The sequence below is a fragment of the Limulus polyphemus genome, unplaced genomic scaffold, assembly GCF_000517525.1.
Source record: "Limulus polyphemus unplaced genomic scaffold, Limulus_polyphemus-2.1.2 Scaffold3099, whole genome shotgun sequence".
Taxonomy (NCBI): Eukaryota; Metazoa; Arthropoda; class Merostomata; order Xiphosura; family Limulidae; genus Limulus; species Limulus polyphemus.
In genome coordinates, this window is record NW_013668709.1 from 59,770 (window position 1) to 72,936 (window position 13,167).

Here is a 13,167-nt window from a genome sequence, read left to right on the forward strand (position 1 = left end):
AAAAATGTGTGACATATCCCTTCAAATTACCTCCAAAAATAAATTATAGATGAAATGTTGAGACGTTAAATTTTCTTTTGATGTAGGTTTTATTAATATTGGTCATTCTGAATGAAGTAATTTAAAAAAAAAGAAACTACTAGCCCTAATATTTAGTTTTGTCCACTGGGAAATTTAATGATTTGTTCCATCTCAATGATAATTACAAAAGGGAGTTAAAATCAAAACTTAGGGATAGCAGTTCCAATTATTTTTTAATTACCTCATCCAGAACCAATTAATACAACATACATCGAAAGAAAATTTAAAATTTCAACATTTCATTTATAATTATATTTTGGAGAAAATTTGAGGGAGTACATCACAAATACTTTTTCAAAATCTGATGTTGTCATTTCTCCCCCTGTAAAAACCTGAGGTACAGATTGAAAAGAGTTAAGGGTTGCTACCTGTTGCTCAGCTACATTGATACACCAAAACTAGCCTCAACAGGCTGGCTTCTGTAAGCTTTTTAAGAGTGGAAATTCTTACATCATCCAGAACCTGAAGCTCCATCTTTAGAGGCAAAATTAGCTATGTATATTTTGTCCAAAATAATAAAAATAGCTTCAATAGTTGCATGTAGTTGTAGCTCAGATAAGGACTGCTGTAGTTTGAGTCTGTCCTGCATATCACCATGGTTACACTGGCTGACATACCTGCACAAGAATCCTTGCCTGCACAGAGTTGGGTATCATCATCTTTGTAAATCACTGGCTTCACCATGTTTTTCATTCCTGTGCCAAACATAATCTTGCATAAGCATCAGAATGAAGTGTTTGTGAGATTAATTTTACTGCCCAGCTCATTCAATTTCCTTTCTTGTGTTTTGGAAGATGATCACTGGTAGAAAACATAGGCTATATTTCTCCCAACAAATAGCAAAGACGAGCAACCAAACACATGGTGATATGACAAATTTGATGAGAAGAAACACTGATGAGATGGCAATCTTCCATGATAAGTCTGAATACATTAGCCTAAAGAGTTGATGAACCCAACCAGTTAGTGCGAGAGGGCATAGATCATGGGGAAACAGAAGGGTTCCAAGGAATAAAAGGTTGGGAATGTCAACCCAAAAAAGGAAGAAATGGCACAATATCATGGGGAACGAACCTGACAAAGAAGCCGACTGGGATTGGAATGGGAGTACAGGTGGGAGATGAAAGGTAAAGAAATGGGTGTGAAAGCCAAATGGCCTTACCAGGCAACAAAAGTCTTAGGAAGGAAGAATCAGATGACATAAGAGGAATGGTAAAGGATTCTGGTAATATTAATAGCATAAATATCTGATTGACGATATCCGCAAGCTAGGAAGAAAAGGAGATATTTAATATACCACATTAACTAGCTATAAAAAAAACAAAAAAGTAGGTGCAGAGTGTGACAGACCAAAACAAGAAGGTGCCAGAAAAAGTAAATCCAATTTTTATTTCTCCTTCATTGTATTTTCTCAGAAGCATTGTCTGGTTAGGAAAAAAAAAAAAAAAGAGTAGAAATTGCCAGCTGAACATAGGAATTTAGCTCTTTGCAAAATAAGGTTTGTACCTCCACAGCAATTAAAGTCAAACCTGATGCCTGAGTAGTTGTGCCATAAGTATTGCCTTCCATAATGGGAAAGTCCATGTCAATACACTGAATTGCAAAGTCCTTCTAAGTTACCGTATAATTTGCTAACAATAAACAAATGAAAACAAAAACTGAAACAGTTGAATGCAAACAGTAAAAGAAAATTGTTGAAAAAGGTATTGAAATGTCAATGAAGTACAACCATAAAGAGTAGTCACATGTGAAAAAATAAAACACACCTAAAGAATGCTGAGAGGGAACATCAGAGGGAACTAGCTGTGCCAACATAGGTGGTACAATACTATTGGTGGAGGGTGGTCACATGCTATATATATGTTCAAAAATGGCACAAAATTTGTGGGATATATACAGACTGGTGCAATGGTCATTAAAATTTCTAGCAATGCTTAGGGGGCAGAAAAAAGATCGAGATAGCTTTGTGTGAGGTAAGACTATCAGAATATATACTATAGTATTCACAGAAGAGTAAAATATAGTAATATCGGCACACAACAGCATCGTTTAATTTCTTCCATCTACATGTACATGGACAAATACTTCCTTCTGGTTGAGAAAACTAGAAAATATTATGTATATATTTAAACTTTTCACTTACAAATTATTTGTTGTCTGGCACTTCGGACTTTGTAAACATCAATGTCTCCTCGTGGGTAGTCATCTTTGTCTATTAAAGATTCTTCCATTCCAACATTATTTTGCTAGAAAATCATAAGTAATATGTATTACTAAAATAAACACCTTTGTCCTGGAACATTTTTTCTGTATTCAGAATATTAATTCAATATCTGTATTATAACTAAAAGTAAACTGAAGCTTAAATAACAATAATCATGATACTATTGGGGCCACCATATTGAATAATTACTTACCATCTCTGAATAATGTCCAACAGATGTCGCTATATGCTAAGATGTATTTTAAGCCCATTATGTGGAAATAAGTGGAAGTAAGGAAATAACATCATTGGAAAGAGTACATAAGGATAATGAATATGATTTCAACAATGAAAGAACACTGTATAGATATCAGGCTTAACTCTAATCTGATGTAGGATTCATACATTTTTATTAAAAGATTCAAGGGCTTTTCAAAAATGTTTCAGTACCAATTGTTAGGTTTCAAGGATGTAAGACTAAAAGTATATCAATACTGTATCTCATACTAAGCTTAGGTGGGCCAATATAATGAAGAATACTGATAAGGATCCTAAAACAAAAATAGCTAGATACTGGATAATATGAGCTGTATAATGCAAAAATTAATACTTGTACAATACATCCTGAGTGTTTCTTCCTTACTTTTCAAGCTCTGTTTAGTACTAAAAAATGGCTGTAACAATACCTAATTATACATGAAAATCATTATTCATTTTTGTTATTGTTGTAAGTTGAACTCGTATAATACTCATTTACAAGTTGTAAAAGAAATGGACCGCTCATGGTGAAAAACAGATGAACACAATAATAAATATTGAGACACAACTTTTGTAACGAAAAAAAAAAATTACTTACCAAGTATCTGAATGTTTTGGCTTAAATTTTTATCATAGAAACGTTATGATAGATAATGGAAACTTGAGGATGACAAAGTAACTTAAAAAAATAATAAATAAACCACGTACTATATTTTATGGTTCTTTGCCAACTTTTTTTAGCTTAACAATTGATTCAACTCATTCAGTAGTACTTTAACATCCTCAATACAGTTAGAAATACTAAGAATGTAATGCAATCTTTACTTTATAAAAGTAAAACTGTTCTGACCTGTGTTTTCTTAATCTTATAAATATTTTTCTCTTCAACTACCTGCAGAATGCAGCATAAAGAACTTGGAAGTCTTCATCTTATCAATCTCCTGGATAATCTTTTAAACTTCAGTAAAACCACCTTTTACCCTTCTTTTCTCAGGAAAAATTAAGAAATCTTAACCCATTCCTGCACTATAACTCTTATATTCCTTCATTTTAGTCATTTCCAATAAGTCAGTATTCATTTTTAGATATGGAGATCAAAACAATACACAGTATACTCAATAGAGCTAGGCGATAAAATTGATTAACTATGTCAGCAATTAGTATCCTGTAAAAAAAGTCAATTAATTGATTATTACTGTTTTTAATTATTCCAACTATCCAACCAATCAAAATACTGCCATTATGTTATTCTTTTATTAAGCACAAAGCTGTTCTTTGGTCACCACAGGTATCAGAACCACATTTTTAAGTGATATAATTTTTTTAGCCATTTGGTGAGAATAACTGACTAATTGGTCATTAAAAAATTAGCAAATTCCACTAAATGCCCAGTTCTAATTGCAAGTGTATAGAGACTATTCTCTTGACTGATAATAAATATTTTATAAACACACCATAAACTTCTACTAGCTTTCCTATTACCACTACTTCAATGGCTTAAGTACCTCATCCACCACAATCCCAAGATACTTTCTTTCAGTCACGAGCTGAATGGGTTCCATTGTATATTAAACTAAATGTGATCCAATTATGATAACCTAAGTGCATTACCTTGCACTTACTAAATGGTTCTTTACAAAATTATTTTACACTTACCAACTGATTCAAGTCATTCAATAGTATCTCAAGATCATCAATACAGCAATTCAAAATTAGTGACAGTGATGTTAATTAATTATAAAAAAAAAAGGAAGTTTAAAGAATAAGCCTCCTGGGCCAGATAATATTTCCCCAAAAGTTTTGAAAGAGGTTAAGACAACAAAATCTAGCAAGCTTTTAGCAAACATTACAAGTCTTTTGTACACAAAAAAAATCTGATTTTTGAATTAAGTATTTTTACTAAAGATTTGTCCATGCATATATATGGAGTCACATTGTTGACTAGCCCAAGTACAAGGTGATTTTCATGCTAGGGTTAAAAATACTTTTATTCATCTTAGTTTTCAAATTTCATTTGCTTGATCTCTAAAACCCGCTAAATTAATATTAAATGTTTTTTAAATAAAACTTTATATCTTATCAGTTATTTTCTCTAGCCTAACTCTATACAGACTTGGCCTATTTGACCTACCTTGTAACCACCACATAAAAAAAAAATCTAAATTTAATTACTCTTTTCTTTCATTTCTAGAATGACTGCAGATTATAACAGAAAACTACAACTGTTTATCCTCTATAGCTTAAGGCTCATGACAGAACTACAGCTGTTTCTACTAAATTTTATTGTTTAATTGTCCTATGAACTGTATCTAACTAATAATATCATAAGTTGTAAATCATTCCACTAATTTGTTGCTCAAGTTACTGAATGATGTAATGCATGAACTACTAGGATCATACCTTCTAGAGAAATTTGTTTGTTATTTTTTCATAATATTAATTAATCTATCCTTTTGTTTCTAATTTTTACATTTTAGGTCATTTCATTACAATAACTAAAAAAATACAAAAAATAAGAACTTTCATATTTGTATGTGGCCTCTTGTTTTTTTTATGTCAGTCCACCAATGAACTTTATGCCTACTTTTTTTTTGTAAAGATAGAACTATTACATTAATTATTTCTTTCAAGTACATGCTTAAGAACATTCATAATGCAAACAACATCCTATATCTATCATAATTTAACTAGCTTTCTTTGGCACAAATCCCTTAAAATAATTTCCTTAGCTACTTGATCAGAACATGGCAATATGGTGTAGTGTGTTTGATAAAACTGCTTGTAGAACACAAAACAACTTTGTAACTAATTTAGGGTTTGACATTAACTTTTTATATCACTAGACCAGTTGGACCAGTTCTTTAAGAAATTACTAGCCCTGACCTTAAAATGGGTTGACTTGTGCAAATGGAAAACTAAAAAATAATCACATATTAGGACATGGTACAGTGGTAGCAAGCTCAAACACAAAGTCTGTTAATAAACAGAGAGCATCAAACAGCAAAAGAAAAACAAATACAAAGTATATAAAAGTAACAAATGATAACTATGGTATCATTTCAGGTCAAGAAAATTAAGAAAACTTGTAAAGATATTTGGTATCCACGATCATGCTCTACTTTGGCACGTCTGTGAATTACAGAACATTTTCAATCACATTTGGAAGAAAAATAAATTAAAAGTTAAAACACTGCCCACCATGCCACCATAATGTTACAGCTCATTCTGCATTATTGTCCATGGAACCTGGCCATTCAATGGAAACTTCCATGAGGTAGTTTTATGTATCTGCATTTAATTGTGCTCTCCAATCAGACTTGATCCTTGTCATTGCAGAAAATCCCCTCTCACAGATTGGACTTGAAACTGGTATATACAAAATGATCTCAGTTAGCATGATGATATTCTTAAAAAGTGCCTTTCAAGTTGGGGTTCAAGAAAATATGATAGAATTCTTCAACACTTGTGCCTCTTGGCTGTCTCTTCATATGGACTTTCAGAGCTAGCCTGTTTCTAATGTTTAATGTCATATCCCATCCTATTTAAAACAGTAGGTAGTATTCAAACAGGTTATTTACTTCTTTTTCTCTATATACTGCAATATAAGCATCAGTTTCTGGAAGGTTGACTAGATAGAGTATTTGCATGTCCTTCATTAGATGGTCAAAATTTGTGTCACCAATCATCTTATTCATATGGTCAATAACCAACCGAATGAAGGAATTTTTTGTCTTGAGCTGTTCCTCTGTTATAGTGGGACCACAAAGTTTCATACCTTGGATTGCATTATCTACCTCTACACTGTCTAGGTACATCTGCAGGTTCTCTCCTGGCCTTTGCTGCAGAGCAACAAGCTGCAGGCAAGATGTTTCAAGGGCATCCACAGCACCAAGTAAACCAGAGTTATCCTTTTGAAACTGTAATGAAAGTTTGCTCAAGACAGATAATACATCCTTTAGAAAGTACATATAGTCTTTTAGATGTTTAAAAATCAGCTTGGCTCAACTTTGAACATCCACTGTCCCACTCATACCCTCTACAGTGTTCTGAAAGTGAGAAATAAACACCAAATACTGCCATAATAGGCATAATGTGGCACCTTCCAAACTTACTGGCTTTATCATCTCCTCCTTCACAGCTTCAGTTAAAATTTGAAGCTCTCTCAATGCTTTTGCACTGCAATAATAGTGCTTGTGCAAATTCAACAAAACAGTTTTAAGATCACGAAAGATCTTTGCATCTTTATCCTTCATTGCATCTAATGCACCAAGTTCCAATTTGTGATTTACACAACACATGGCAACAAGATGAGGCACTTCATTTTTTAAGTTTTACCACACTGTGCTTTTTCCCTAAGTTCATATGGGCTCCATCTGAACTAGTAGCAATTAGTTTTTCATTCCAGTTCCAACCTGCATTGTCCACACTGTCCATTATGGACCCCAATGCTGACAAAACACCTTTAGCATAAGCATGCTCCATGCTATTTATCTTTACAAAGATATTTTTTAGTACACCTTCCACCACATCCCAAGCATACACAATCTCATGTTCACAAATGGACACATCTGTTGCACCATCAAACATTATTGATAAGACCTGTGCATTCTTCAGTAAACTGTGTGTTTCTTGTCGGATATCCTTATATATGAACTGCATAAATCTTCTACAAGCCTGATCAGTCCACTAGCTATTTGACAGCTCAACACCATTTTTAGCTTGTAAATTAAGAAGGCTTGGGTACAAAGTAAAAAGCAGTTCATTCTTAGTATTGAAGTAAGCAGTGTTAAAATAAGTGAACAATTGTGCACTCTCACCTTCATTTAGCCTTCTGATCCAACATCCAGAGGTTGGAAAGCTGGTTTCCTGGTACTAGCACATGTATCTACACCCATTCCCGTCTGATATATGTAACGTACTTGCATCATGTTCCCATAACCAATCTACCCTCCTTCTCAAGCTTTCTACCAGGTAACACAATACATCAGATCTTCATTCTCATTGCACTTTACCCATTTAAATTCATTCATCCACTTAGGATAGAACATTCTTTTCCTTTATTCCTTTTCATCATTTTTTTTGGTTTCATCCCTTCTTTTTGATGTCTTTTTCTTTCCTCCTCCCTTCTCTTCCTCCAAAGAAGTAAAACCAAATTTAAATAAAGACATTACTACTTTATAACGTGAGGTAGACAGCTGTAAAATGGTCAAAAATGTTGTAATAATTTTAATGTTCATTTAATTCATATAATGGAATACTTTTTTCATAATATTCAAAAAAACTTAGAACAATTTTAATTAGCTTTTTATTTCTTTCAATATTTAATATCAAATTGAAAAATAACAAATTGCAAAGCAAAATTTGTAAGGTGGTTGGAACTAAGAACAAACGCCCAAAGTTGAAGTTTAAAGTTAACTCTTTCAGCATGGGCTCGGTCCCTGGGACTGACCTCTTAACCATTTTGTGCTTGTTATAGTTTTCATGCTATAACTTTTAAATTAGTAAGCGTATTTTAACTAAAATTTGGCATATTATCAGTAAACATTACAATGCTTTCATATATAAAATGTCAAGTGATTTTTATGTCTTAAGGTTTGTTAAGCAATGTTTTTGTCCAGCCTTTTTTTTTCTTTTCGCATGTTGCCTACAAGCAAAGTAATTTTTTATTTAAGATTAAAAATACTTTTATGCATAAGAAAATTTTCAAATTTCACATGCAAAATCTTTATAATGTCCAGATAGTTATCAAATGTTTCTTAAGAAAAACAAATTTACATTTTATCTGTTATTTTCACTTACGAATCTCTGTATGGGTCAATCAATTTGACCAATCTTGTAACCACCATAAAAAATTAGGAAATGAATATAAATTCTGCCTCTTTTGTTCTAAAGTGACAACATATTATAACAAAAAAACATAAATATTTAGACTAAATAGCTTAAACCCCATAACATTATACATTTATTATTTTAATTATATTGACCATTCAGCCGTGCCTGGCTCACGATACAGAAGTTAACGTGGCACACAAGCTCTCATGTTACCATATCAAATATTAAAAAACTGACCTTTAGTCTTTACAAAATGACCTGTCTTGGTCGTGTTTTAGTACTTTTATTTTATAAAATACAGTTACACTTCAATTATTATACACTAAATATGTATATAGATTATTACTATTTACAAATAAGTTCTTATTAAACTTATTTTTCTTAAAACACAGAACATTAAATAAAGAAGCAAAGCAAACCATTATCTCTTCTAGTTATGATCTTTGTACTTGGTTGCTGCTTGATGTAGGTTGCGATGAGTTTTAAAATTTTGCACATGGAGGATATGAAATGAAAATTTTTTTTTAGGTTTTATATATATAGTTAAATAACCAAAAATCATAAATTACTATATCAATACCATAGAATTCCACTATAATTTATTAAACTTAGTAACTAAGATGTATTTGGGTCTAAAAGAATATGAAATTTCGAGCAGACTAAAAACACAACCTACCTCCTTAAAATCTTGGTTCGAAAGAAAAAGGTGGCATCCTAACACATGAAAATGGCTGAGAAACCCACTAGGGGACATTCTGAGCTTTCAAATGGTTCTTCACATATCATATATTGAAGTAAGTGTATATAAAGGACCATTTCCAAAAATGGAAAGAGGTGAGCAGGGCCACTGTGTTTGGTTCATTACTAGTGGTATATCAGCAAAGAGAAAAGATAGGAGGTTCTTATTTTATATTCTAGCTCATCAATATCAGTAATTTGAGTTCCTAATTTGTACAAAACTATAGACTTAGTATTTTGACATAACAAACATCGATGTTTAACTGTATTTTTAATATTAACTTTTAAATTAAGAAATTAAATAATGTATAATACTAAAATTTGAATTTTAATATACAGTTTGATACCAAACTTATTGACATAAACTCAAGAAATTGTAGTTCAATAAAATTTTGAATATGAGTCAACAAATGCAATGGCATGGCCTTTGACCTGTCTGGAAAGGGTTAATCTTTAGTTAGGCCTAGACACAAAGATAGAAAACTAATAATGTATAATAAGTGTAGGAAATAAACACGTCTGATTGGTAAGTCTGCTGAGGAGAGTGATTGAAGAAAGGTAGAACTGATGGGACCTACTATGCATGGAGGCTATGTTGCCCTCCCATTGATGGAGGGTATCAGCATAATGATATTATGACATATGCTGGTGCAGAGAGCCTCTAGGGATTGGAGTTTTTTCTAGGCTTGTGGCAGTGTAGGAAATTAATAGGAAGTATGCATGAGGAATAGCTCATTAGTGATGCAAATAGGTAATGAAAAGTCTCTGAAAATAGTCATAAATGAATTGGTTAATTAACATTCATGTGTAATGATGACTATGATCATCAACTATAGTCTTGTTCTACTAGAACCTCTTTCCTGTATGTCTGTTTGAATGAGAATAAGTAAACAATACATTGCAAGAATTGTATTTTTAACAAAAACATTCAGTTTAAAACATTTAGACAGTTTTTGTGACATTGTAAAAGAAATTGTAATTGTGGTTAATAGGAAATTGTCAGCATGAAGACCAATGTCATATGGTAATAAATTTAACGTGACCAGTCGTGCTACCTCAGCACAACCAGAATGGATCAGTTGGGTGTGCCTTAATGTCAAACCCTGATGGTTATTCGTCATTACAGCTTGATTCAATCAAGAAACATGAGGTCAGTAACACTCAGTTGAATTGTGAAAATGCCAGCAAGGCATCATCAAGACTACAACTCTCCCAAAAATTGTACTCTCAATGGATGATAAAGAGACTGACATGATAGAAAAACTGTTTACAACTGCATTCTATGTTGCATATCATAAGAAGACCTACATTGATTTTCCAGGCCTTATGTCACTGTAAGACACTATTTTTGGCACAAAACTAAATGCACACTAGGCAAGTGACAAACAAGTAAGAACATTCATATTTTTCCATTGCTCATGATATACATGAAAATCTTAAGAGATAATACGAGAAAATCTGGACTTTTGGGCTCACTGACAATTCTTGTATTGACACATCTGTGATTGACAAAGAAACTATTAACATTAGAATCCTTAATGAACATTTTTATCCAGTAACTCACTTCCTGTCACTTAGAAATGTGGAAAAAGCTGATGGCAAGGGAATTAAAAGTGCCTTTGTGAAGGCTATGGAAATTAATAGTAACTGTAAAAATTGGAAGGGCCATCTCACAAATGTGACAACTGATGGTGTCCCTGTAATGACAATTGTAAACATGTTATGAACCTCCACTGCACCAACCATTGTCCAGAACTTGCTACCAAAGCATGCATGAAAAAGTTGACATAACATAATAGAACATATACAAATTTTATCACTATGAACCTCTTAACTCCTTGACTACAGGTCTAGGTGCATTGCACTCAGTAGTTACCCACCAAAGTAACTATGGGAGTAGTCATACTACAACTTTTAATAATGTATACATATCTTTATGAAGTTTTACAGATTATCAGTAAACATTACAAAACGTTTTTACACAAAATATCAGATTTTTAAATTAAAGTTCTGTTCATGATTTTTTTCCTTTTGGAGTGTTGACTATCTAATATGTAAAGTAATTTTATTTTGAAATTAAAACACTTTTCTTCATATAAAAATTGTTATTTGCATAATTGCTATAACCTCCTCGATAACTATCAAATGTTGGTTAATTTGACTGAACCTATAACCACCATAAAAAATTAGGAAATAGATCTAAATTACCTTTTTACTTTCTAAAATGACTGCAAATTGTACCAAAATACCTCAAATGTTTATTCTAAATAGCTTATATCTAGTAACAGGACACATATATTTATATTTATTAATTTTTGTTTTATCAAACTTTGAACCATGTCTGACTAATAATATCATCACACAAGTTGTAAATTACTGTACTGTATTGAATAGCATAAAAACAAGCCTTTACAAAGTACAAATGTCATACTCTTCTTAGTCTTAGTACTAGCATACCAGTATTCTGTAAAATACAATCACATTTTGGTTAACATACATTACATATGTATATATGTTATTCCTACTTATAAATATATTCTTAAATTTCAATTATTTTTCTTAACCCTTTGACTTCTGGTGAATTCTAAATTCCATTCTCTGCATGTCACAAAGTGTTACTGAGTTTCATTCAAAATTTAATTAAACCACTTTACTATCAATGTATTTTAATGAAATCATTATTATCAAGTATCTTATAAATCAAAGTTTTATATTATCTAAGTTTGATTCTTCTATTTCAAAAGAAACCTCTAAAACAAATAACTGAAACTTCAGTTTTGTTGTCACATGATGAGCATACAGTTAAAAATATCCGAGCTTTAGTTTTTCTACTTCTTTTCAGTTTAGTCGAGTACCCCTATGATGTCTAGATGAGCTTGTATACATAAAAGCTCAAATTCTAAACATTTAACCTTACAACTGGATCTTTTGTAAGAAGAAGCTATATATCTTTCTCTCCCTCTGATAGAAGCCATGCTCACTTTCAAAAGTGGAAACAATATTGCTAAGTGCCAGTTTTAACTTAAATAACATACTTATAACCAACTGAAAGAGCTTTTTTCAGATTATAATCTCTCAAGTAAATAAGCAAGCTTAATTGGCCACTATATATTGTTGGACCATCATCTGCTAGCACTCAAGTTTATTTTTTTTCTCGCCTTATATCAGTTACTTTGATAGAGCAGTTAAACTGTGTTTAGGTTTTACTTTAATATTTTACTTAATTATGTATAACTTGTGTTTTAAAATTCATACTTGAAAGGTTTAATGATTTTGTAATGTATTCTAAATTCGCCCTGCTCCACAAGGGTTACTTACTAAGTGAGTGCAAAAACATTTTGCCAGAGGCTAATGTATCTCTGATGATGATACCATTATATCACCCACAGGCACCTATTGACATGTGTTGACATAAATAATCAACAGTAAAGAACAGGAAATGAAAATAAAACATTAAAAATATACTATAAGTGAAAAGGTAAAAAAGACATGAAATTATGCCCTTGTAATAATAATCATATCCTCTTTAGTTTTAAACAAAAACAATTAACGTCTTTTAAAAATTGGCATTTTTAAATTTTAGAACTTTTACTTTTAGAGGTCGGTTTGACCATTTGGTAAATTGTTAGCCAGAATTGAGGCTAGGTCACAGGAGCTAGTTTAAGCTAAAGCTAGTACAATATAATACAGAAAAAAATGCACTTAACAATAACATTGTCACTAACACTAACAGTGAAGTTAAAGTGATTTTTATTATAAATTTTAGGCCTAAATTGCTACTGCTGTTAAACTTTAAAGACTAAATCAATAAATGTGTCAGACTAAATACTAACATGACTTATTTTAATTCAAGCATCTGCTTTTTAACTTACAGATTTCAGAATTTCATTTAACAAAGAAATTTCGTTTTCAATGTCCTCTTTTTTCTCATTAACTTCAGAAGATTCTCTCGCATCGCCTCAGTTGATAACGTCATTTTCATCGGTTTAAACCTTACTTAGTAGATCGAACTTGAACTCTTGCTACCCTGTTTCCAATCGTGCAATCAAACACCT

The 13,167-nt window shown here is 31.8% G+C and overlaps 1 protein-coding gene across 2 annotated transcripts in view; it reads right to left on the reverse strand.

Moving 5' to 3' along the window:
• The window catches only part of LOC106468654 (26S proteasome non-ATPase regulatory subunit 9-like), a 47,672-nt gene extending 34,511 nt beyond the window's left edge, over positions 1-13,161 (reverse strand). The window contains exons 1-2 of one of the 2 annotated variants that reach the window (XM_013929087.2): positions 12,985-13,161; positions 2,225-2,327 (exon numbers count right to left, since the gene is read on the reverse strand). In XM_013929087.2, the coding sequence (XP_013784541.1) occupies positions 2,225-2,312 (88 nt within the window). In that variant the 5' untranslated portion in view covers positions 2,313-2,327; positions 12,985-13,161. Of the gene's footprint in view, positions 1-2,224; positions 2,328-12,430; positions 12,470-12,984 lie in introns of those variants that run through there. The other variant, XM_013929088.2, reaches the window with a different exon arrangement.
• Positions 13,162-13,167: the final 6 nt, after the last annotated feature.